This window comes from Rhinichthys klamathensis, unplaced genomic scaffold (assembly GCF_029890125.1).
Source record: "Rhinichthys klamathensis goyatoka isolate OS25496 unplaced genomic scaffold, OSU_Roscu_1.1 h1tg000253l_1, whole genome shotgun sequence".
Lineage (NCBI taxonomy): Eukaryota > Metazoa > Chordata > Actinopteri > Cypriniformes > Leuciscidae > Rhinichthys > Rhinichthys klamathensis.
In genome coordinates this window covers 951,644-979,340 of record NW_026606775.1, presented here as the reverse complement: position 1 = coordinate 979,340, position 27,697 = coordinate 951,644, and the positions used below count along the sequence as shown (strand labels likewise).

Sequence of the window (27,697 nt, the reverse complement as noted above, 5' to 3'; positions counted from 1 at the left end):
GACATGACATCTGTCCTGCTGCCCCTAACCGCACGCAGATTTGAGTTGAGGGGAGCAGTAGCCTGGCTTCATCTCGTCGGTATCAAGAGAAGATAATGCAATTATTTGATGTGGGTCCACACCAATGAAGCTTAAGTAAAGATCCGTCCTTATTGCCACTTTGCCAGCCGTAACTTATCCGGATATTTATAACGATCTCGTTCATACAGTATCCGTATACAAACTACAATGCACCTCAACAAGGCAACATAATGAACGACACTCGTCTCATTCGTGGAAGTGGAAAAACAAGTTCTTTGTGACATGCAAGATTTGTTGTATTAAAATGTAAATGCAAAAGAAAAGGCATGAGAGTAAGTTTTTGTCAATTTTAAGTTTTCATTTAAAATGTTTGCGATTTTAATATAAGTAAGTTAAGTTACATGGTTACATATTTGACCACTTGCTTGAGCAACTTAATATATAGAAGTAATGCATGGAATAATTGGCTTACGTTGTTGAAATAGTGAGTATGTTTTAAAATAAAAATAGTGAGTACCAGGGTGTTTGTGGTAACGTTACAGCCGCGGATCAGTTACGCACTGCAAACGCAGCATATAAAGCACTATAGTGCGTCCTGCTTCTGTACCGTATACGCACCGCACATGCATTGCACACGGATTATGTGTGAAACCTGTGGTAAAATGATGGGAACAGACTTTTCTATGGGGAGTTGGCTGAAAGTTTAGCCTATTTATCCTAGCTAGCCTCTCTTGCGCTGGCTCAACTCTGTCTCCTTCCCTTCACGTTTTCTGACAGTCGGTAACTTATCGCCAGTGATGTAGTGGTGCCTGGAGAAGTGGGTATACTCTTAATTTATGCCCCCAATATTTTTTTTAAGCATCCCAGCAAAGGATGAACGCTCTGTGTTATAAACAGTGACATGTAAGACTAGTCTTGCATTAGTATTGAATATGCAAGACTAGAATATAGAATACAGTAGAACATATAGAATCACTAGTATGCATATTAGGGCCGTACATAGGGTTTTTTAAATAGCCAGGTCCCCTAAAATATATTGCTAGGGGGGTTCGGGGGCATGCCCCCCGAGAAATTTTTGATTTTCCTGATCTCGACATGAGCATTTTAAGGTGTTTTGATGGCCAAAAAATGGACAACAGTAAAATCATTTGTATTAAAATTATTTGATCAGATTCTTAAACATGACAATCAGTTCCAGTTTCAGCTACTTTTTCTTTCCTAAATTAATCAATGTTTTTGGACTAATCTGTTCATTTAATTAATGGTTCAATTGCTCACTCATAAAGACAGTCACTTGTCGCCGCCTTCTGGCTTAATGATGCAAGTTGCGCAAACACAGACAAGCGGAGTGATACAAACAGTGAAAAGTCGAACACATTCGAGGAAACGTTATACAAATATATTTATACAATAATAATGGCAGTATATTTAATAGGGTGCTTGTTTTGTTAAATTGAGCTTATAATTTCCACTGTCTTTGATCAAACTGATTATTTCTGTCGGTCATTTAAAATTTCTATCGAAAACCAGCCGTATATTGTTGGTTAATATTGTATATTTTAGCTACTTGCATCCTATCTCGCACTGTATGATCGTTAACTGAAGTGAAGCGACGCGTTGGGATTAGCGCTCGGCTTGCGCTTATGTGAACTAAAAATCCTGCATGCTTTGATTGCTCTCAAACATTTTGACATTGACGAGCGGGTGTTTGAGTGCTGAAGCAGATCAGATGAGGTCCGTTATCGTCGCAATGGGAGAATCATTGCAGCAACAAATTAGAGTTAATATTAGGGGTACGACCCTGACTGGGTGTTTTTTTTATTCACGAGATTGGATTAGCAACTAAATGATGCGCATCAGAGGGGATTTAGAAGTGGGTATACGCAATGCCGACTGAAAAAGAAGTGGGTATACGCCGTATACCTGCGTATACCCTGCACTACACCACTGCTTATCGCATAAAAACTAACTCCGGGGTTCTTGCTGTTGTTAGAACAGCCGTGTATTACACAACACACCATCGCGCTGTTTAAAAAAAAAAAAAAACAGTGATAATACCATGGATAATACCGACGCTGCCTCGCTTGTCAATTGACAGACTGACAGTTGCCGTGGTTTCTATGTCAACAATATGGCCGCCGCAAACATTGATGACGCAGATCGAATAACATCTATAATTAGGCTGGAATTATATAATAAGGGAGACATGTAGAAAAACTGTAACTGTAACTGTAATCAAGTAAAGGTGAATATATTGTTGATCCATATATTATATGTATTATCATTGTGCATTATTATTATTATTATAGAAGTGGATTTGGGAAACAGTGAGGAGATGTGATTTACTGAATGCGGCCCCTTTAAGAAATATGACACCGCGCGCACTGAGCATGCGCAGAAGAGAGAAGTGCGAGAGCCTCTCTATAGTTTTGTTTTCTTTCTTCTCTTTCTTTTTGTTGTTTCTTTTGGCGCTATTATGAATGTAACAGTCGAACATGTTGTGATCCCCTGTAAGTGTATGTTATATTAATGTTCAAATATGGAAGCGCGAGAGACGAGAAGAGCGCTGAAACTTTAACCATTCGAAGCTGTAACGTTAAGTGACGCTATTCGTGAATGAAGGACAAATGTGGTATGTTTTCTTCGGATGTCGTATATTTCCAGTCTGCAGGTCAGAGATGTGCTATTTATCATGTAAGAATTGATGTTTGTGTTGTCTAAATGTACATTGTACAAACTGTAACGTACAGAGAATTAAATATAGTCATTATTTTGATCAGCCACTATTCAGTACATATTGTATGATTTCTGTTATCTTTGTTAGATTCCTCTTTAATTCACATATTAATTGAAGAATTTAACTTGTTTCATCCTTATAAAATCTGGAGTCACATAAAAACGAACTACCTTCATATAGAGCCATTTTAAATGCTACTACCATATCAAAATGATCTTTCTAAAATCCAGTACATATGGTCATTTAATTTAAAGGGACACTATGCAGTTTTTTTTTAGCTTAACTGAACAGCTTCGGAGTTATTGAAATGGTTATATGACTTCTTTCAGATTGAATGGTGGCCGTCAAAAAAATGTGTCCCTGCTTGATATACTGTACAACCAATTATAAACAATCGGTTTTGATGAGGAAAAAAAACTATACTTCTTAGAGCGGATTAGAACCCAAAACCTCTGACACGCTTGGCAAAAGTTCTGCCACTGGACCATTAAAGTACATGGGGATAACTCGGATCTATGTATTTAATCACGTGAAAATTCTCACCACTAACAACATATTTACGATAAATTAAACACAATGTACTATTGTATACTATGCAACGCGTCACGCCATGTCACGGTCTGCGTGAGTGGTATTTACAACAGTAACGTTAAATACAAGTACTCCACAACGACTCTAGGGGTCGCTGTTTGACAAAAACGGAATTCCTGCATAGTGTGCCTTTAAAACGACTCTAGGGGTCGCTGTTTGACAAAAACGGAATTCCTGCATAGTGTGCCTTTAAGAAGTGTAGTTATTACAGTATTTCAGTATAATCTCAGTAACCTCGAATTTGGCAGATCTGGTGTCCCCCACAATAGTTCACCAAATAAGAAAGCTTTAGTTCAACTGTTAATGGCAATATAAATTAAATTAAATAACTAGCAATATATGATCAATTATTCTGGAAAACATTTAAATTATAATAATCGTGTATAGTACTTGTTATCCACATTTTGATGGTCAAGTGTTAGATTATTTCCTTTTGTGCCATCATTGTCAGTCCCTTAAATCGATGGTTGATTTCTGTCGTCTAATGTTAGATTTCTGATTAGTTGAGATATTAATTGAATAATATAACTTATGCCCTGTTTTATCCTTATTAAATCCTGGTTTACATTAAAAAAATCAACCTACAGTTATTTTATATGCTACTAATATGTAACCATCAAAATGCTCTATATTTGAAGTAAATCAAAGACACCATATGTGTTTACTGTTAAAGTATTCCAGGATAAATTCAATAACTTATCTTTGTTTTTTCCAGATCTGGTCCTGTGGGCGTCAGTATCACACAGTGATCACAGTTCACACCTGCAGTGAAGCCCCTCCCACAACAATTCACCAATAAATACTGGGAATATTCCCATCATCCTACAAGAGAAGGACAAACTCCAGGAGTAGCAGCTGAAATCTGTGTGACTGTTAAAGATGGACTTTATTAAAGAGGAGATGGAGTTTATTAAAGAGGAGATTGAAGACATGAGTGATCCAGAACCATCCAGAATAAAACAAGAAGATACTGAGGAACAAATAGGTTGGTGTCCATTCTTGATTCTTCATTGTTGACTGCTTTGGTAGCTCTGAAAATATGGAAGACAAATGAGAGAGAAATGCATCTAAATTATCATAACCCAGTTTTAATCGCATTAACAGTGAATAAGTGATTGACAGAACCGAACTTTGCACATTAAAGATACTTTATACAGACGGGTGTCTTGTTTTCTGCTTGCTAAGTGTTTTTAATTCTCACATTTAACCTCATTGTACTGATTCTAACTGATTAATATGTTTATTTTAGACCAGATGGAAGTGAAGGAGCAAAGACAGAAACTAAATGATGTAAAGAAACACTGCGACTACAAAACTCAAGGAACAAAAGCCAAAAAGCTGCACTCCTGCTCTCAGTGTGGAAAGAGTTTTTCTAAACCATCAGGTCTCAGTGTTCATCTGCTCCATCACTCTGGAGAAAAACCATTCAACTGTGATCAGTGTGGTAAATATTTTATTTCGTCGTCAAATCTAAAACGACACATGAGAGTTCATTCAGATGAGAGGCCTTATGTGTGTTCTCTCTGTGGAAAGAGTTTTCCACGGCTGACCAGTTTTAAACATCACCAGAAAACACATGATGGAGTGAGAGATCATGTGTGTTGTGACTGTGGGAAGAGCTTTACTAGAGCTGGTGATCTGAAACTGCACCAAAGAATTCATACTGGAGAAAAACCTTACAAGTGCTCAATTTGTGACAAGAGCTTTGCTCGGTCCGGACACCTGAAAGAACATGGGCGAGTTCATACTAGAGAGAGGCCATACTACTGTACTCAGTGTGAGAAGACTTTCAAAGATGCAAAAAATTTAAAATATCATCTGCGCGTTCACTCTGGAGAAAAGCCATTTAACTGTGATCAGTGTGGTAAAAAGTTCATTTCGTCAAGACTTCTGAAAAGTCACATGATCGTTCATTCAGATGAGAGGCCTTATGTGTGTTCTCTCTGTGGAAAGAGTTTTTCACGACTGAACTGTTTTAAACTGCACCAGAAAACACATAATGAAGTGAGAGATCATGTGTGTTGTGACTGTGGGAAGAGCTTTATTAAAGCTGACTATCTGAAACGGCACCAAAGAACTCATACTGGAGAAAAACCTCACAAGTGCTCATATTGTGACAAGAGTTTTGCTTTGTCTGGAAACCTGAAAGTACATGAGCGACTTCATACTGGAGAGAAGCCGCACCACTGTACTCAGTGTGAGAAGACTTTTAAACATTTAGCAAGCCTTCACATACATATGAAAAAATGTTTCAAGTGAGCAACATTTGTTTTCATGTCAAATACAATAAAGTACATTGAGATAAAATATGGAGTTTTTCATAAAAGCACTATATCATATTGATTAATTTGAGTAATTTGATGAAAAGCTTGGTTAACTAGACAGATTTAATGGGTTAGTTCAGCCAAAAATGAAAATTCTGTCATTAATTACTGACCCTCATGATCTTCCAAACCTGTAAGATAAAACACAAATGAAGATCTTTTTTGATGAAATCTGAGAGCCTAATTTCAATCTGTTAATAAAGGCCTTCTGAAGCGAAGCGATGCGTCTGTGTAAGAAAAATATCCATATTTAAAGCTGCAGTCCGGCGTTTTTCCTCTTTGTCGCCATCTCTGTTCGAAATCTGCAATTGCAGTCATTCGCGGAATTATCAACTTTACGAGAGTTGTACTTCAACAACACCCTCGACACGGCACAGCGCGGATGAACACAATGTTTGAGGAGACTGTGAGGCTGTCAGTCACTGCGTCGGCGTGGATACTGGCATTCAGAATCACAGATTATTCTTTTTGGAAGAATGACCAACATTAAGAATTTTCACCGGAAAATGTCATCTGAACTAGTAAGAAACATCCACTGTTGTCCTGGTTCTGACATTGCAGTAAATCACGCTGAATAAATCTAACATTTGCTTATAAGTTATCATACCACGCAAAACCGTGCAAATTATACTTTGTTCTCAAATTGTTAATGTAAACAACGTCAGCATTGCGTGACTACATGTAATGTCCTTCCGATATTATCCTTGTTTTCGCATGGGCCGGTTGCAGTCTCTTTTTTTCTGTAGCCACTCCGAAGTCTGAACGAAGTCTTTTGCATTTTACAGCGGGTGAATCTGTTGTCACTGGTGATTGACGTTTGAACCTTTCTGGATCCGCCATCAAATTGATAAGTTTAATTATATCAAGTGCTGTGAGAAAAGTCTATAAATCTCCACCTCCAGTATCCTCACACTCAATATAGCCTACTAGCCGAGACTCTTCTTTATGTGTACAGATGTGACGTAATGACGCAAAGACATGCTCGAATCTCCCGCAGAAATCCACCAGTACCACTGGAGTTAAAAACATTATTACAAGCTTACCGCTTTGAATCGAGCTGAGGCAAGCAGATAGTTTTGAACACTGGCTGGTTATGTATTTTCTCAAATATGTATTTTGGATAATTTTTAACCCAAAAAAAGCTACGGACTGCAGCTTTAAAGTAACACTATGTAGTTTTTCAACCTTCATAATATATTTCCAAGACCCTTGTGATGGTACATCGACTTAAAATAAGTTAAATGACACATCTGCCATAGCCTGACGTGGTCTGTATCGCTTTTACTGGCACTATGTAATTTCGGGTTTCGGGTAGGAACCCGTGCACAAAAAGAACTACAAAATTCGACTGCTTTACGGCATACGTCACTTCCCCCACCACTTCCTCAAATTGTCTGTGGCCATTGCAGACATCCCAAGTCTCCCGGGAGTCTCCTGCGTCTCCCTGATGCCCGCAAATTAGTTCAGATCTGCCGGAATCTAGAGCACGCATGCGAGACAGAACATACTGCGCGCATAACATACATAGCGCGAGCACGGCAGAGAGAGAGAGAGCGAGAGACCTTGCGAGTGTGCCTCACGAAAGCTAGTCAACCCGGCATACATAGCGCGAGCACGGCAGAGAGAGAGAGAGTGAGAGACCTTGCGAGTGTGCCTCACGAAAGCTAGTCAACCCGCCACCAGCCGCCGCCCGCCGCCCCCCGACCCCTGGGATGTCTGCCATTGTTGATTCCAAAGCCGGTGCTGGATAAACAGCGAGCGTGCGCGTGCGACAGTCGGCTGCGGAAGGCTAAATTATTTACGACAGCAGTAATGGACAATTCTGCTTCCAACCTGTAGGGCGACCGCTGAGGAAAAATCACATGGTGTTGCTTTAACACTTTATAAAGTAAGATAACCAGCTTCCGGCCAAATGAACATATGGATTCCACAACTTAAACAAGTTGTGGTTTTACACTACAAGTGTAAAGCGCAACTTATGCGAGTAATGCGACATACTGCTGGTATTTACGCTACGCCATGACGCACGATGCTACTTCTGAGCGTAAGTTGCGTAAGTTGCGTAAGTTGCACATCCTGCGTATGGCCGTTTGGCCTGAAGCTAGAATTTTACTTGCTTACATGTTAATTATGAATATTTTCCTTACACATACTCATCACTTTGCTTCAGAAGGCCTTTATTAACCCCCGGGAGCCGTGTGGAGCACTTTTATTATGGATAGATGCAATTTTATAGATTTCAAAACAGAAACACCCATTCATTGCCATTATAACTCTGATTGTATTCGTCTGAAAGAAGAATGTCATATAAACTTAGGATGACTTGAGGGTGAGTAAATCATGGGCTAATTTAATTTTTTGGATAAACTATTCCTTTAAGGGTGCTTTCACACTGGCAGTAAGCTCGGGCTCGGACCGCAGCAAACGAGAAAGCACCCTTATGGCTCGTTTCCACCGAGCGTTGCGGTACAGTACGGTACGCAATTATTTCCGTTTCCACTTTCAAAAGTTGTGAATGGTACCAAAGTGCCGAATCGTACCATACCACTGTTTCGGTACCCTTCCGTTGGCGTACCTAGCAAAGTGGTATGGTATTAAAGGGTGGAGCTAGACTCACAGCAAAATGTTGATTGGTTGACAGAGTATCGTCAAATGCGTACTCTACTGTACCGTTCCTTACCACTCGGTGGAAACAAGCCATAAGTGGGTATGAATTACCTCATTCTGTGTCTCTCTAGACAGTGTTCCACAGCAGCATCTCTACTAATAGCGGAAGTGTACGTTTATCTGTTTCAAGAACAGCGCCGATATTACTTCGCTAGTGAGAAATGTCATGCAGCTTTTAAGTTGCTAAACTATTTTACTGATAATATCATCAGAGTAGGGCTGACAACACGTTTCTGTGTGAGTGTGTGTCAGGACTGTACTTTATGAGTGGGAGAGAGAGCATGCACCTTCCATACATAACAAAATGTCATTTATTTTGTGGCGAAAAACATGGAAATAATTTGTCTTTTTTTATCCTATTGTTTACTATGGGTGTGTTCACACTTGGCATGTTTGGTTCGATTAAAACAAACCCTGGTGGGATTGCTCAATTAGTGCGTTTCATTTGAACAAGTGTGAACACTGTCATCTGAACCCTGATGCCACCAAAGAAGCGGATCGAGTCGCTAAAGAGATGAGTCTCGGTCTGTTTTAAAACTAACTTTAGCGAATGAAATATGAATTTAAATGAAATATGAACGCAACACGAACCAAAGACATGTAAACGAACCAAAAACAGGAAGATGAGACCCTGAAAAAGACACGATGCCAATTCAGACCTGTTTTTTCTCATCATAGTTGCAATGTTGTTCAGTTCGGTACAGTTATCAGAACCGGTAATGTGCCGAATTTCATCCCCCGCCAACATTATTACCCCCCTAGTATTGGTAGGTTTAGGATTAGTTGTGGGGGAGGGGTTAGGATTAGGGGTGGTGTTAGGATTAGGCAATCAGGTACTGACTTCAATGAGGGAGGTAATAATTTGGCAGAGCATTGAATTTCGGGGCAACACCAGGACTCCTCGCAGCATATCAATTGTGTTTGTGACGGAGGGATTCCTGCTGTTGTTTTGACTCTTTCACACATTTTATAAGCTCTTAACAAGTAAGAGTAAGATTCAGCTGGTCAAAATACCATATTATGCAGGCTATGCAGATACAATACATTTACCGCAGTCCGCCGGATCCAGGCCGTATCCAGATCTGATGAAGGACCTGCGCCTGGACACGATGACAACGCAGTCCTGAAGTGTCAACTAGTCTCTCCCCTATGGTGGACCTGCGCCTGGACCCATCCTCAATGCATCCCTGAAGTGCCAGCCTCATCAGCCCTGTGAAGGCCTCCTCGACACGACACCCATCGGCACTGATCCCCTACAAACTCGTGTGATGACTCCTACCTCTAACCAGATGGAAATGGATAAATACTCTGAATGTTCTGATCTAATCTGACTTCTGACCTATAATGCTGCCCAAATCATAATCATACACTGTTCGTTCGTTGGCCAGAGGAGAACTGGCCCCCGACTAAGCCTGGTTTCTCCCAAGGTTTTTTTCTCCATTCTGTCTCCTGATGGAGTTTTGGTTCCTTGCCACTGTTGCCTTGGCTTTTGGCTTGCTTAGTTGGAGACATTTCATATTCAACAATATTATTGATCTGCCTTACTTAAGGACAATGACAAAACATTTTTTCTAGAAACAAACTTTGTTGTATTATTTTCATGTTATCACTGTGAAGCTGCTTTCATACAATCGGTATTGTAAAAAGCGCTATATAAATAAAGGTGACTTGACTTGATTTGACAACGAGCGCATTCAGCCCAGCACACAGACTAGTTTTTTGTAAGTACCATCTCAAAATTGGCAATACATCATAAAAGCCGACCAATCAGATTGTTAAAGTCTAACATGTATGTTAGACCCTATACCGACTATAAGCTACTGAAAGAGATGCTTCCAGATGTCATAGGTCCTCTTCTCAATATCATTAATTCATCTTTATTATTAAATGCAGCATCGCAAGCAATTGGAAAGAGTACTAGTAAAAATAAAGTTAAAATGGTACCATGGTGGAACAAAAAATGTTCTGAAGCCATCAGAAATAGAAATATAATGTTAAGAGAACTGAAAAAAAAAATCTTTCAATGTCGAATTTACTTGATTATAAGAGGGCTCAGGCAGTAGTGAGGAAAGTAATCAAAAGGGCAAAAAAGATATATTGGAGAGAATTCTGTTCAACTATTGGAAGAACAACACCACTAGATAAAGTTTGGGGAAGGATTAAAATAATGAGGGGAACCAAGCAAGATAAGGACTTTCCAGTGTTGAAAAAAGGGGAAGAAATAGCTTGTGAGAATATGGAAAAGGCAGTAGTGTTGATAAAGAACTTTGTTGAGATTCATAGTTCAGATAATTTGACAGAAGAAGGTAAAATCAGCAAACATTAGATAGGTATCCGGAGGTACTTTGAAAAAGAAACACTAATCAGAGTTCTCTAGATGAGGCCTTTACCATGCCTGAGCTGAGGAGGTGCAAAAAGAACGGCTCCTGTAAAAGACAATATAAGCTATGATAGAACATTTCATCATGGTAATGATGTTAATCCTGACATTGGGAATAATAATGTTAATCCTGACATTGGGAAATCACTTTTTGCTGATGATGGGGTAATTTGGAAACGAGGGAGGAATATGGACTTTGTTGTAAAGAAAGTTCAGGAAGCTGTTAATGTGGTTGAAGATTGGTCTTTGAATTGGGGATTTAAATTATCTGTTGATAAATCTCAATCCATCTTTTACAAGAAAGAACATCAAAGAAGATATTTGTTTGAAATTGTACAATCAAAGGTTAGAAAGAGTGAAAACGTTTAAATTATTGGGGTTGTGGTTTGATATATTGATTACGTGGAAAAATCATTTTAATAAGGTGGAGGATAAGTGTAAGAAAGTACTGAATATTATGAGATGTTCAACAAGCAGTGTTTGGGGAGCTGATCGAGTGGCGTTAAGAAATATTTATATTGCATTAGTTAGATCAGTTCTATAATGCGGATGTATTGTTTTTGGATCAGCTGCTAGTACATATTTAAAAAGGTTGGATCAAATTCAGGCCCAAGCATTGAGATTATGCTGTGGAGCAGTAAAGTCAACACCAACATCAGCACTTCAGGTGGAAGTTGGAGAAATGCCACTGATTCTAAGAAGGAAACAGTTGAGGGCCAATTATTGGGCTAATTTACAAAGTCAAAAGGAGACACATCCTACAAAAAGGATTATAAATGAAAGTTGGGAAAGCGGCAAAATTAAAAAGGAGGTATTTAGTAATGTAATTTTGGATATAACAAAGGAGTTAGGAATCAACGATTGGGTCGTTAGTCTAACTGGTTTAATGGCAGCTGTTCCACCATGGTTATTACCTCAGCCTAGAGTTGATCGTTCTCTACTGAAACAGGTTAGTTTAAGTAAAAACATTTTTGATATGCAAGCTGTGAACACTATGCTGGATGAGAGATATGGGTATTACGTACATTTATTCACAGATGGGTCTAAAAATCCAGAGAACGGAAAATCAAGCTGTGCTTTTTACATTTCAGAATTAAAAATGAAGGTGCATGTTTAAAAGATTAACCGATCATTTATCACTTGGCGCGGACGTGAGAGGACGCTGGCGCTGTTTGTTCGCCGCTTCTCTGTCTGCTATTCCTTCTTGTGTTCCTGTTTTGTTTATGTTCACTGTAACCCTTCCTCTGGACAGCCTCACAGCTGGTTCCCGAAGCCGCTTGGGCACCTCGACCGGACTGTCGCCTCGTCGGTTAGCCGCTTGCTGGCTGCCCGCGTTCATCAACGCGTGCCTGCTAATTCTAATTCTAGCTGCAATAACGGCTAACCCGATTGCCTACCTCTTTCTCACAGGCAACCTCCACCAATTGCTTTCATCTCCTCCTGTCATGCCATGGATCATTTTGGCACTTACATCAGTCATCCATTTCTGTGTTCCTAGTCCATCACTAACTGCTATCACGGAGCTCTCAGTCCCTCCGCTCGGCATCATGTTCAAATATTCAACTCTGCAACTGGTCGAACTGATCAACTACTCAATTCCATCCTGCATCCCAGTCATCAAACAGCTCGGACTTCTACGCCGACCCCGTTACATCCACAGAAGTTTTCGCCGCAAGTTTGTTTACTTCCAACACGGACAATCCATTCCATCCATCTGGTCACCTGCACGCTCTGTCGCACCTCTGCCACGTCATCGGAACGCTTCCCCCGCTGGATCACATAGAGCTGAGCGCACCGACTGGCTGCACAGAAAACCCGAACTGGACTACAGTGCTATTCATACTTCACATATACCTATTCTCCAATCACTTGTAAATCCACTCACTGTCCCTTCTCAACTGCATTACCCCCTCACTCGCACTGCTAATCGGGACAACCTCAGATCTTTCCAGCCTGCCCCCATCTCACCACCCTCTCACCATGCCAACTTTGCCCTCCTCAACACCCGATCGCTTAACAATAAAGCCCCTGCCCTCCATGAACTAATCCTTGACAACACGCTGGATTTCCTTCTGCTCACCGAAACTTGGCAACAACCCAATGACTTCTTCTCCCTCAACCATGCATCCCCCACTGGCTACAATTACATCTGCAAACCCCGCCCCTCCCGCCGTGGAGGTGGCCTCGCCGTTATTTATAATCAGAACTTCCGGATCACTGAACTCACCCTCCCTTCAGTATCATCATTTGAATATCTCGTCTTCAAAGCTCTTTCCTCCATGACAGTTATCCTCATTTACCGGCCACCTAAACCAAATCCCTCCTTCCTCTCTGATTTAACTGAACTCCTCACACTAGCTTCATCTCTCTCTCCACGTCTGCTACTACTCGGTGACCTAAACATCCAAATAGACTCCTCCACCTGCAAGCTATCATCAGAATTCACAATTTTATTGGACAACTTTACTCTCACCCAACATGTCACATTCCCCACCCATGAAAAAGGACACATCCTCGATCTGGTCTGCTCCACTAACCAACCAGTGCTCAACCTCCATCCATGCCTCTTTCCCCTCTCTGATCACAAACTGATACGGTTCACCATTCCGTCTCCAATCCCCCGCTCCCGCCTCCTCAGAGAAATCACCTTCCGCAACCTTAAATCAATTGATCCCCATCATCTCTCTGACTTGCTCTCCACCACTCTCCACATGGACTCAACCCTCACCTCACCTGATGATCTCACAAACCACCTCAACTCCGTTTTGTGTACCTCCCTTAACACTTTGGCCCCCCTCAAAACAAAAACTGTCACTTTTAACAACTCGTCACCCTGGTACACACCTGCACTCCGGAAAATGAAACAAACTGGACGCCAACTTGAACGCCTGACAAAAAAATCATCTCTCACAGTCCACCATGAAGCCTATAAACTCCACCTCATTGCCTACAAAGATGCCCTCATTGCCGCCAAATCTGCCTACCTCTCCACCATCCTCACCAACCCCTGTCTAAACCCCAGAACCCTCTTCTCCACATTGAACAACCTCATCAAGCCTCGGACCAACACCTTCCTTACCTCTACTCCGGATCTCTGCAACTCATTCCTTCACTTTTTCGCTGATAAAATCAATATCATTTATCAATCTCTATCCCCTGCATCCGACCTTCCAGTATCTACTCCAGCACCTATCACGGGCCCTTTCCCCCCCATCCCTCCTGACCTCTCTCCCCCTTCTCCACACTGCCTCCTCTCCCAGTTTAACTTGGTCACCACTCTTGAAATCTCTAAACTCATCAGTTCTTCCAAACCGACTACCTGCTCACTTGACTCCCTCCCTACTCCACTCCTGAAGTCCTGCCTCCCCGTCCTTTGCCCCTACCTCACTAACCTCTTCAATTCCTCATTGTCCCTTGGAACTGTTCCCTCTGCTTTCAAAACTGCCGCTGTCACCCCAATCCTCAAAAAACCTGGTCTGGATCCCTCTTCCCTCAACAACTACCGCCCAATTTCCACCCTCCCCTTTCTGTCTAAAACCCTGGAACGTATAGTCGCTTTACAATTACAAACCCATCTTCATGCCAATAACCAATTTGAACCTCTCCAATCTGGTTTTCGCCCCCTCCACAGCACAGAAACTGCTCTCCTCAAAGTCCTTAATGACCTCCTCACCTCCGCTGACACTGGTTCCCTTAACATCCTTATTCTTCTCGACCTGAGTGCAGCCTTCGATACCGTGAGCCATAACATCCTGCTCACCAGACTCAAAGACCTTGGTATCGAAGGTATTGCACTCAGCTGGCTCCGTTCCTACCTTTCCAACAGATCCCACTTCATCTCTCTTCATAATCACACCTCTGCAACAGCCACAGTCACCCAAGGCGTTCCCCAAGGATCCGTACTCGGCCCCCTCCTCTTCATCATTTACATCCTCCCCCTTGGTCAGATACTTCGTCACTTCAAACTGAATTTCCACTGTTATGCCGATGACACTCAGATCTACCTCAGCACCAAATCCCCCCACAATCCTCCCCTCTCCCATATCAACTCCTGTCTGTCAGCTATTAAAACCTGGATGCAACATAACTTCCTCAAACTCAACAGCAATAAAACAGAATTCCTCCTCATAGGCTCCAAATCCACTCTCAGCAAAACCAATAACATCACTCTCACCATTGACGACACCATTGTCTCCCCATCCCCCCAGGCCCGCAACCTCGGCGTGGTTTTTGATTCAACCCTCTCCCTTGAACCTCACATCTGTCATGTCATTAAAACCTCCTTCTTTCACCTCCGCAACGTCGCCAAAATCAGATCCTCACTCACACCCTCTGCTGCTGAAAGACTCATTCACGCCTTCATCTCCTCACGACTGGACTACTGCAACTCACTACTCCTTGGTATTAGCTCAAACTACATAAAAAGACTCCAACTGGTCCAGAATGCAGCCGCCCGACTCATCACCCGCTCCAAATCCTGGCACCACATCACTCCAGTCCTAAAACAACTACACTGGCTTCCTATTTCCCACCGGATCACATACAAAATCCTGGTCCTTACCTACAAAGCCATCCACCACCTGGCCCCCTCATACCTCACTGACCTCCTCTCCCCCTATCAACCCTCACGGTCCCTCAGATCCACCTCAGCCGGTCTCCTCTGCATCCACAAGTCCAAGCTCCGCAGTTTTGGGGACAGAGCCTTTTCCAGGGCAGCTCCCAGGCTCTGGAACTCCCTCCCCCATGAGATCCGCACCTCTGAGTCCCTCACCATCTTCCAGTCCCGCCTCAAGACCTATCTCTTCACCTCTGCCTATCCGTAGCCCCACGCCCCTCCCATCCCTATATGTGCCTGTTTTTTTTTGTGTTTTTTTGTGTTTTTTGTGTTGTTGTTGTTTTTTCTCTTGCTTATTCACCTGCCCTGTAAAGCGACTTTGAATTTGAGAAAAGCGCTATACAAATTCAATTTATTATTATTATTTATGATAGCATTAAATGATGGCAATCGTGTTTGCATTACAGTGGCTATAGGAAGTCAAACCCATGACAATGTTGATTTGTTCAGATTCAAGTGCTGCTCTGGCTAGTCTCAAAAGTGCAACGTCAAAATGTAGGGAGCAAGTAGTCTGGGGATTGATGTTCAGTTTTTATGGGTCCCAGGACTCCCAGCACACATTGGCATCCAAGGGAATGAGATGGCAGATACTTCAGCTAAAAGTGGCAGTACCAGTTAGCAATGTAGAGATCAAATCATATGTACAGAGCACAATTTTAAGATACAGTAGCAGAGTTTATGGGATAATGGAAATAAAGAAGGACATTTATACAAGATACAGCTGAAAGTGGGGGAGGACAAGTCATTGGGGAAGAGCAGGAGAGAACAGTGTCAATTTAGCAGAATTAGACTAGATCACACAAAGTTAAATGCATCTCTGCACCTTATGGAAAACATTAATCTGGAAATTGTGAGACATGCAGTCAACTGGAAACTGTGGATGTGCTGTTTGTGTGCACTAAATAAATACTTAACTCAAAGACTGGTTTTAAGGAATGGACTGGAACATGAAGGAATTAAACAAATGGACATTACAACTATTTTCTTAAATAACTCCGGAAAGATGGTGCTTAAACACATCTCATCTTTTTTACAACAAACTGGACTGAAAACAAGGATTTAAGTATATGTAATTAAGAGACAGTAGGTGGTGATAATGCTCCATATAGTTGCAAGTCGCCAGTAAAAAGAAGAAGAAGAAGAAGAACAGTGTGGAGATATGATACAGGCCCTGTCCCAATACCCGCACTACGCCCTAAGGTCTTCCTCGAAGTGGACACTTGTGCACTTAGCGGAGTAAGTGCGCAAGGGCCCGAAGCTGTGAAGAGCAGAATTGGGACAGTTTTGCACAAGTCACAATCTACGTCACTTCTGTTGTGATCAGGGGAGCAAACACCGTTCATTTGGCTAATGTGTGTGCTGCTTATAATTGTGACGATCTGCGGCTGGAGTGCCTGCTTGAGCCGCTGGGGGGCACTCCTTCCTAGTTTATTGTTTCCTTTAGGTTTTACCCTGGACTGATTATGGTTGATTTCCTGCACCTGTGTTTGATTATCTTGTTTAACGCACCTGTCTTAAGCCTGAGTTTTCCCTTGGTTCATTGCTCAGTATTGTAAGTGTTTGTATGTGTCTCACTGCATCCTAAGCGTTTTCCTAGTTCCTTAGTGTTTCCTAGTTCCTTAGTGTTTCCTAGTTTCACGGTTCCTGGACTCCCTGCCTGTTTCTGGTCTTCCCGTTTGCCTCATCCTTGCATTATATGTTTGCTGATCTGGACTGCTTACCTGGTTTTGACCCCTGCATGTTTCCCTGTACCTGTCTGTGATGGCCGAACCTGTGGCCACACATTGATAAGGGTAACAGATACGCAGTCATTCACGATACATACCTTTATTTACATATTGATAGTTATTTTCTTTCTCTTTCAAATTCAGTTATATTTGAGTATAGTATAGGATTTAAGTTTCAGGTATAATAAAATCACTACACAGATTTTGTTTGACAAATTTGCAAAAGCTTTATTTATACATGTTAGTACTTCGTTCGTTGGTTTGGTGTGCACACTTACTGGCGTGCGTTGTGCTATGTCTGTTTCCTTATCCTTGTTTCGTTTTGAGTTTAAGTTACCGTGGCATGGAGGTTGGATGAATGGCGTTGGCTGCAGGAGTGCGTCTTTCTGTCATCGCGGGCTTGACGGACAAAGGGCTGAGGCGCGTGCAGCAGTGAATATTTATGGTCTGAGCAGTCCGCTTGCCGATACCAACTAGATGCTATGTCATGGGGGGGGGTGAAGAAAATTAAATTTATGGTTTTGATTGGTTCCAATTTATTTCTATTTTACACTTGTTGGTTTGTATTCTTATATTGTTTGTTTGTTACTTTATTTACTTTGATTAGTTAACTTGTAACTAATTTGTTGATTTATGAATTGTTGATTGTATGATTTCCCCTGCCTTGTTTAAGTGAGCTCACCGTCTGTGATAAATACCTGTTGGTTGTCTCATTTGGGGGGTAATGTTTGTGTTGTTCAGTTCTCCTTAGTTCTCCTTATATTGCGTTAAAATTTGTTTTTGTTTACTTTAGTTTATTTAAGTCTAGCTAGATTATTTGTTAGAACAAGTTGATTTATTTTGTTTCCTTTAATTGGGACTTTTTCTTATATTTTTTGGGGGTAAAATAAAACCCATTTTTTGTTGGAAATCCTGTGTCCTTGTGCCTTACTACTTGGCTATATCTGACACTGTCCCTGGATCTTCCTCTCATTAAAGCCTGCGTTTGGATCACCTCTGTCCATATTCCTTGTGCAGTTTCATGACAGAATACTGAGCCACAACTGATCCAGCGGCTGAGAGGAACACGGACCTCGTTATGGATCCCACAGCGCAAATCGTACAGATTTTTTGAAGCTCGCTCGTCAGTCCTACTTGAATGATTTTTGTTTGATGATGTTCTTTCGGGGAGGACTGTCTGAACCGCTCGGCTCTGCTATACCGTTTCCGTGTTCAAGCTGGACTCTAACCCAATATATTGACCTGGCCCTTTCCATGAGCGGTTCGGCTTTTACTGTGGATTTTTTTAAACTTTTGCTTCACAAAGGACCCGACGATTCGCCACTTTACAAGGTACCCACTAAATCCACGCATCAATTGTCTCCCGGCAAACCCGCGCTTCACTTCAGCCCTGCCGAGACCGCGCTCCACAAGCCTGCAATTCACGTCTGTCCAGCCGAACCCGCACTTCACGTGAGCCAAGTCGAGCCTGCTTTTCACGACATGCCTGAGCTTCTTCCCGCCGAGACCGACATGCCTGAGTTTCTGTCTTCCGAGCCCGCGGTTCACGAGTCAAGTGAGTCAAGTCCCGAGTCAAGTGAGTCAAGTGAGTCAAGTCCCGAGTCAAGTCCCGAGTCAAGTGAGTCAAGTCCCGAGTCAAGTGCCGAGTCAAGTGAGCCGAGTGGCGAGTCAAGTGAGCCGCGTGCCGAGTCAAGTGAGCCGCGTGCCGAGTCAAGTGAGTCAAGTGCCAAGTTAAGTGAATCAAGTGCCGTGTCAAGTGAATCGAGTGAGTCAAGTGCCAAGTCAAGTGAGTCAAGTGCCAAGTCAAGTGAATCAAGTGCCGTGTCAAGTGAATCGAGTGAGTCAAGTGCCAAGTCAAGTGAATCTAGTGCCGTGTCAAGTGAAACGAGTGAGTCAAGTGCCAAGTCAAGTGAGTCAAGAGCCGAGTCAAGTGAGTCTAGTGCCGAGTCAAGTTCCGAATCTAACCAAGTGAGTGAATCTAGCCAAGTGAGAGATTCAAGCCCAGTGAAGCGCCGTCGCAGAAGGAAGAGGAGGACTCGTTTGGCTCGCCAGGCTCCGGAGGGCGTTCCCAGATGACTCGCCCTGCCGGCCCCGCCTCTGCGCCTCGCCCTGCCGGCCCCGCCTCTGTGCCTCGCCCTGCCGGCCCCGCCTCTGCGCCTCGCCCTGCCTGCACCCTTCAAGCTCCGGGAGGCCTTTCCTGAACCCGTTTACCACCTGGAGGTTTCTCCCGTGGATTTCCCCAAGTATTTTTTGGGGGGGGGGCAGGAGGTACCCTGTGAGGGTCATGGCGACGACGTCAACATGGACCTCACCCTCGTCCGAGTGTGCTCCGCCCTGGCTCCCTTCCGAGTGTGCTCCGCCCTGGCTGGCTCCCTTCCGAGTGTGCTCCGCCCTGGTCGTCGGCACGCCCTGCTCCGCCCTGGTCGCCCACGCTCCACGGCCCAGGCCCGCCTTGCCTGTGTCCTGGTCCCGTTCCCCTGCACGGGCCTGGCCCTCCATCCCATCCCCCGTCGACCTCCCTCCGGAGCTCTTAGGAGCGTCTGGAAGCCGCTCCTTAGAGGGGGGTTATGTGACGATCTGCGGCTGGAGTGCCTGCTTGAGCCGCTGGGGGGCACTCCTTCCTAGTTTATTGTTTCCTTTAGGTTTTACCCTGGACTGATTATGGTTGATTTCCTGCACCTGTGTTTGATTATCTTGTTTAGCGCACCTGTCTTAAGCTAGCCTGGCATGCCAGACCTACATCAAGATGTTAGGTCTGGGAACTCATCATTGACAGGGCTCAATCTGATGGGCGGGATAAACGGTTGTCTTTCAAATTCTCTCAGCACGCAATTAGATAGCGCTACAACCAATCAGAGCAACGAAGAAGGGGACGTAGTTAGCGGAGCAAGTTGATATATTAAACTTTTACCGTATCCAGTCCATAGCTGTCAACATTGAACATGGAAAATAAGGGAGATTTCCAGGAATCCATCCCCAAAATAAGGGATTTTTTTTGTTTTTTACACGACCCACAAACTTTAAAAATAAAACACTAATCATTAAAAGTCTAAAGAGTTTATAACTAGCCTATGTGTGAGAGAGAAAGAGACAGTATGTGTGTGTGTGTGTGTGTGTGTGTGTGTGTGTGTGTGTGTGAGAGAAAGAGTCATTAAAACATTTTTTGTCATTAAAATAATAATATCATAGAGAATGTTTAAATACTAATATCAGCTTACGAGGGAAACGGAGGCGGAGTAGTGGTGCTTCGGAGTGCTGGAGATGATTCGGAGGTCCTTTACCGATCAGAGCGCGCGCTGACACGGAGTAAATAAAGCCTTTATACTCGACGCGTCCGCACGAGTGCGGCAAAAATGACAAGTTGATCGTTTCGCCACAGCTCTTTTGTAACAGCGCGCGCGGCGCCGCATCCGAGGATGAATGACTTCAAACCGAATATGTCCGAGCTTGCTCTGACCGTCGCAACTCTGCCGTCATTGTGTTAAGCCCGCCCACCAACTCTATACACGATGTGATTGGCCTGACCAGTTTTTGTTTTTTCCAGCTAAAACGTCTATGGAGAGTTGCTAGACCACACTGGCAGCGAAATGATTTTTGCTGCCGCTAGGGTGCGTCTAGATTTCTAGGCTAGTCTTAAGCCTGAGTTTTCCCTTGGTTCATTGCTCAGTATTGTAAGTGTTTGTATGTGTCTCACTGCATCCTAAGCGTTTTCCTAGTTCCTTAGTGTTTCCTAGTTCCTTAGTGTTTCCTAGTTTCACGCTTCCTGGACTCCCTGCCTGTTTCTGGTCTTCCCGTTTGCCTCATCCTTGCATTATATGTTTGCTGATCTGGACTGCTTACCTGGTTTTGACCCCTGCATGTTTCCCTGTACCTGTCCCTGGATCTTCCTCTCATTAAAGCCTGCGTTTGGATCACCTCTGTCCATGTTCCTTGTGCAGTTTCATGACAATAATAGCTGTAACATGACACAATCCTTTGAATGAAAAAAATTATATATTTTTTTACTCTTAGCTACCAACCTTTCTGTTAATGTTATTAATATTAAAACAGTTTTTGGCTAAGATAAATTGTGATTGAGGTTTACTTGAGCTTAAACTGCTTTACCGTATTCACAGCGATTCAAAATGCAATTTTAATTATGTTATTATAGAAATTGATATATGAAATTCTTCCCATCCCATACATGAAAAAATACATGACGTGTTGGTGATATATTATATATAGGCTTTAAATTAAAATAGTCTTATATGGGCTATATGAAATAAAATGACACAACCCTGTCTCTTTTTGTTAAATTTCAGTTTTATTGATCAATAATAGCCCTTATTAAAGTATGAGTAGCCTAAAAAGTATAAGAAGCTATATAAGTCAAAAAATAAAGCAAGTTAAAAGATTCAGTCAAACACAAGTCAACAGGCTAACGTTACAACGTTACAGTTAAATATCCTAAATATATAGCCTGGGAAAACCCAGACAACTTCCGGCAAATTTAGATTTGCTCTGAAAGTTAGTCTGGCAAAGAGCTCATTCAAGCCCATTTCCAATCCGTCGAAATCGAGGCACCAATCAGAAACGTTGGGGCGGGCTTTACACGATGACGACAGCGCTGGGATTTTGAAGCAGATTTTGTAGCCTACATTACAAAGATGGATGCCGCCGTCGAACATCACTTGTTCGAATCAGCTATCGCGTCTGTTTTAAGCGATTTGAACGTTTCCTTTTTGTTAAAAACCGAGTAAAGAACAACACTCGGAGATGTTTCTCCGCCGCTCTGCATACGTCATCTCCTTCATCGCTTTGATTGGTTTTAGGTCTATCCGCGACGTCCGTTGGTGTCGCCCCTCTGGAAATGATTTGTCTATGACGCTTTGCCAGACCATAACTCAGTTACAACTGAGAATGGTCTGGTTTTAACCAGGCTACTAAATTGAGCGTCAGCGTCAGTTCTGGCAGGCCAGGTAGTCAAGCCGCTATTTGCTATCAACACTGTCCCGTCAGCTGATCTGCTCCAGCTGAGCCGTATTAGCTGGTTAACTCCCCTCGCTGCTCAATGGCCAAAGCTCAAACAAGGCGCCCTATTTAAAGCTCATTCACCTTGCTCATACATGCTTGCTGCTCGCTCTGCTGGCTCGCTTCTGCTGGCTCGCTGCTCGCTTCTGCTGCAATATTGACACAGGATTCGACGTTATTCGTTCTCCATTCATCTCTGAAGTTTCACGAAGCTAAGTTCCTTTTAATATTCATTGCTAAAAGCATCAGTGTGTTGGCAACATGCTTGTTGTTAATGCTATCCGTGTGGCATTTGGGCTTATCTAATAGTCGTTTTCGTAAAAATGCTATGTGATCATATTGGCTATGTGCGTTACTATTGTAGTCATTGGCAACTGATCGCGTTGCTCACGCTGGCTTTTACCACTATGCAGCGCAGATTCAAGCAGCTTGCTGTGATAGGAATTAACTTCTGCGGACTGCCTCCGGACCGTATACAGCTCATTCTTACGCATTGTGCAGCAACTACGGCGGCGACACTCACTCCGGTTTAACCCTTTAAGCTATGGGGCGGTGGTTTCTGCTGCTTACGAACGATACCTCCGTCCCGATGTTCGGGATATTCTTGACACCCAGAAAGCCATGAGCTCAAGTCTCTGATTTGTTTCGTTAATAAAACACATTTGATCATTTTTTGCTCGCGCTCTGCTCAGTTAACGCCCCTGAATGCGCTATCAGCTGTTAATTTATTCATCTAGCTCGTTCTCAGAGGTGGATTAGTCATCCATAGAGCTTACACTGTAAGACAGAGCTGTCAAACAGTTTAAAGACAGATAATCTAGGTAACAGCATGTTTTAGCTATTGCGGTCTTGATTAGTCATTTCAGTAATTAATTAATATTTTTACTATTATAAATCGCTAAATTAGGGCGGCTCAGTCGACACCGTTCGAGACACTCAATTTTGTTTTGGGGGGAATAGCTCATGTAGTCAAATAAATCATCCTCTGTATCACAGAGGACTGCCAGGCGTGGTTTTGTTTGGGGGGATATTTTAGCTCTCACAGTCTAAAACTGTGTGAGCGTTCCCTAATGCTGCTGCTGCTGTCCTCTGACTCTCTGCTATTTCATGGTGCTCATGAAAGGTCAGAGGACTCCCTGAACAGAGCCATACCGCCAAATTTCAATTCAGGAACATCAACCTGTTTGCAATCTATTCAATTAAATTCTAAATTATTTTGTCTGTGTGTTCTTGACTTAATGGACCTGACAGAAATTGAGCATCAGCGTCAGTTCTGGCAGGCCAGGTAGTCAAGCCGCTGCTTATGCTATTTGCTATCAACACTGTCCCGTCAGCTGATCTGCTCCAGCTGAGCCGTATTAGCTGGTTAACTCCCCTCGCTGCTCAATGGCCAAAGCTCAAACAAGGCGCCCTATTTAAAGCTCATTCACCTTGCTCATACATGCTTGCTGCTCGCTCTGCTGGCTCGCTTCTGCTGGCTCGCTGCTCGCTTCCGCTGCCCGCCACCTCCCCAGCTCCTCCTTATGCATAACGTGGCATTTGCTTATGTCATGTTGCCTGCTCTGTTCACAGGGGGATATTTTAGCTCTCACAGTCTAAAACTGTGTGAGCGTTCCCTAATGCTGCTGCTGCTGTCCTCTGACTCTCTGCTATTTCATGGTGCTCATGAAAGGTCAGAGGACTCCCTGGAGCCATACCGCCAAATTTCAATTCAGGAACATCAACCTGTTTGCAATCTATTCAATTAAATTCTAAATTATTTTGTCTGTGTGTTCTTGACTTAATGGACCTGACAGAAATATATAAAGTTATGAAACTTCACTTTGCCCTCAGCCAAAACGATTTGCCAAGGAACAAATCATAGATTAATGAGACCAAAGATCGCCCGTTAGATATACACAAGCCGATTTATAGCTCATGTTTAACCACTAGACTAGAGACATCAGAGCCAGCGGGAAACGTCAGAATGACTAGCCGACAACTATATTCTTGACTGAAAAACTCTTAAAACTATATTTCGTGACACAATAACAATAATATTTTTAAATTTCGCAGCCTTGAAAAACACTTCACCACACCGGCTTCCTTTATCTTCGGAGTTTCCGCTCCCGAACAGCACCATAGCAACCGTTCACCCCCATTGGTTAGCTGTTCGAAACGTCACAACACTACAAGGATTCTGGGTAATATCCCATAGCAAAGTGAGGTCTGATGCGCATTTGTGAAAGGGGTGCATTAAGTGCCCTTATGATCACCCCTGGAGAACACTATTAGAGGATCGGGACACCCTATGGTCTTGCACCCCTTAGCGAGAACACGCATTGAGGGGCACAAGGGCGCAAGTGCAGATATTGGGACAGGGCCTTACTGAATGCGTTTAAGAAACATGACACTGCGTGCACTGAGCATGCGCAGAAGAGAGAAGTGCTAGAGCCTCTATAGTTTTGTTTTCTTTCTACTTTCTCTCTTTTTCTTTTTGTTGTCTCTCTTTGACGCTCAAATGAATGTAACATTCGAACACATGTAAAAAGAGAAGCGCGAGACACGAGACGAGCTGAAACTTTAACCAGTTGAGACTGAAAGTGACGCTGTTAACGATCATGAATGAAGGACAAATGTGGAATATTTTCTCCTGTTGTCGGTCAGATATGTTAAATATATCATGTAAGAATTGATGTTTGTGTTGCCTAAATTTACATTGTTCGTAGTGTAACGTACACATAATTAAATCAATAGTTTTGATCAGCCTCTATTCGGTATGCATGCCTATTGTGTATGATTTCTGTTATCTTTGTTAGATTCCTGTTTAATTCATATATGAATTTAACCCATTCAACGCATAGTGGTCACTACAGTGGACAGCTATTTAAAAGCATTTTCTTGAATTTGCAAGGGTTTTGATGGCAAATTTGCACTTCAATCTCTTCAGTGGACCCTGGTGCATCATCTTATACATTGCAACCAAGTTGTAAGCCGTTGTGTGTAGATTCTCTCAGGATTTATTGTGTGTTAAACAGGTCTTTCTTGAAGTAGATATATTAATGTAATTTATGTAATTGACTAAGTGTACTATATTGTCTTCTGATTGTACATGGAATTACGTGAAAAGAACAGAAACAACCTCTTTTTGTCTAGATTGATCTATTTAATTGACGAGTATGAGTTACATGGTTTTAATAATACTAATGAGTTTTTCTTTCATTCTATCTTTTTTATCATTCTATTGTCAGTCTCGAGCTCCTGAACACAGTCCAGTGTCCACTCCAACTCCTGAACACAGTCCGGTGTCGACTCTGGTCCCTGAACACAGTCCGGTGTCCACTCCAACTCCTGAACACAGTCCGGTGTCAACTCTGGTCCCTGAACACAGTCCGGTGTCGACTCCAACTCCTGAACAAAGTCCAGTGTCAACTCCGGTCCCTGAACACAGTCCAGTGTTGAGTCCGGCTCCTGAACAAAGTCCAGTGTCGACTCCGGTCCCTGAACACAGTCCAGTGTCGACTCGAGGTCCTGAACACAGTCCGGTGTCGACTCGAGCTCCTGAACATAGTCCAGTGTCGACTCCCGTCCCTGAACACAGTCCGGTGTCGACTCCGATCCCTGAACACAGTCCAGTGTCAGTCCAGTGTCGACTCCAGCTCCTGAACACAGTCCAGTGTCGACTCCGGTCCCTGAACACAGTCCAGTGTTGACTCCGGTCCCTGAACACAGTCCGGTGTCGACTCCGGTCCCTGAACACAGTCCAGTGTCAGTCCAGTGTCGACTCCAGCTCCTGAACACAGTCCAGTGTCGACTCCGGTCCCTGAACACAGTCCAGTGTCGACTCCAGCTCCTGAACACAGTCCAGTGTCGACTCCAGCTTCTGAACACAGTCCAGTGTCGACTCCGGTCCCTGAACACAGTCCAGTGTCGACTCCAGCTCCTGAACACAGTCCGGTGTCGACTCCTGCTCCTGAAAACAGTCTAGTGTCGACTCCGGTCCCTGAACACAGTCCAGTGTCGACTCCGGTCCCTGAACACAGTCCAGTGTCGACTCCAGCTCCTGAACAGAGTCTGGTGTCGACTCCTGCTCCTGAAAACAGTCCAGTGTCGACTCCAGCTCCTGAACACAGTCCAGTGTCGACTCCAGCTCCTGAACACAGTCCAGTGTCGACTCCAGCTCCTGAACAGAGTCTGGTGTCGACTCCAGCCCCTAAACACAGTCCGGTGTCGACTCCAGCCCATGAACACAGTCCAGTGTTGACTCCCGCTCCTGAAAACAGTCTAGTGTCGACTCCGGTCCCTGAACACAGTCCAGTGTCGACTCCGGTCCCTGAACACAGTCCGGTGTCGACTCCAGCCCATGAACACAGTCCAGTGTTGACTCCCGCTCCTGAAAACAGTCCAGTGTCGACTCCAGCTTCTGAACACAGTCCGGTGTCGACGCCTGCTCCTGAAAACAGTCTAGTGTCGACTCCGGTCCCTGAACACAGTCCAGTGTCGACTCCGGTCCCTGAACACAGTCCAGTGTCGACTCCAGCTCCTGAACAGAGTCTGGTGTCGACTCCTGCTCCTGAAAACAGTCTAGTGTCGACTCCGGTCCCTGAACACAGTCCAGTGTCGACTCCAGCTCCTGAACACAGTCCGGTGTCGACGCCTGCTCCTGAAAACAGTCTAGTGTCGACTCCGGTCCCTGAACACAGTCCAGTGTCGACTCCGGTCCCTGAACATAGTCCAGTGTCGACTCCAGCTCCTGAACAGAGTCTGGTGTCGACTCCTGTTCCTGAAAACAGTCCGGTGTCGACTCCAGCTCCTGAACACAGTCCAGTGTCGACTCCAGCTCCTGAACACAGTCCAGTGTTGACTCCAGCTCCTGAACAGAGTCTGGTGTCGACTCCAGCCCCTAAACACAGTCCGGTGTTGACTCCAGCCCATTAACACAGTCCAGTGTCGACTCCCACTCCTGAAAACAGTCCAGTGTCGACTCCCGCTCCTGAAAACAGTCCAGTGTCGACTCCCGCTCCTGAACACCTTCCAGTGTCGACTCCGGCTCCTGAACACCTTCCAGTGTCGAGTCCGTCTCCTGAACACAGTCCAGTGTCGAGTCCGGCTCCTGAACACAGTCCAGTGTCGAGTCCGGCTCCTGAACACAGTCCAGTGACGAGTCTGGCCCCTGAACACAGTCTAGTGTCGAGTCCGGCTCCTGAACACAGTCTGGTCTCGACTCCAGCCCCTCAACACAGTCTAGTGTCACTGCTTGTGTTTAGGAGTAACCGCTGTATTTCTGTTTTTCAATTTGCATTTTCATTCAGTCTGTTCATTTTAGAAAAGTTTCTGTTTCATCAAAACTGGTATTATTTGAACATTTTGCAGTTTAGCATTGGTTACCATTGTGTAACCATCAAAATGCTCTATATTTGAACTAAAATAAAGGCACCATATGTGTTTCCTGTAAGTAATACAGTATCAGTGCGGTAACTTGTTTTTGATTTTTCCAGATCTGGGATCTCATTTATAAAACCGTGCGTATGATCTTTACTAAAAGTGTACTTGCGCCCAAAAGTCAAAAATGGCCAGAACCTGCACAGAATTCACTTTATAAATCCCAGTCAGCGGAAGATTGTGCGCACATGCGTCTACTCCCTG

General features: G+C 43.6%; 2 protein-coding genes across 2 annotated transcripts in view; both read left to right on the top strand.

The window, feature by feature from the left end:
• LOC130101124 (oocyte zinc finger protein XlCOF6-like) overlaps positions 1-27,697 on the top strand; it is a 297,964-nt gene that overhangs the window by 22,935 nt on the left and 247,332 nt on the right. The gene's annotated exons all lie outside the window — the stretch shown is intronic.
• On the top strand, positions 4,009-5,656 carry LOC130101136 (zinc finger protein 239-like). Its single transcript, XM_056266722.1, has 2 exons — positions 4,009-4,334; positions 4,599-5,656. Exons 1-2 carry the CDS (start codon positions 4,229-4,231, stop codon positions 5,606-5,608), a joined length of 1,116 nt encoding a protein of 371 aa, XP_056122697.1. The 5' UTR covers positions 4,009-4,228; the 3' UTR covers positions 5,609-5,656.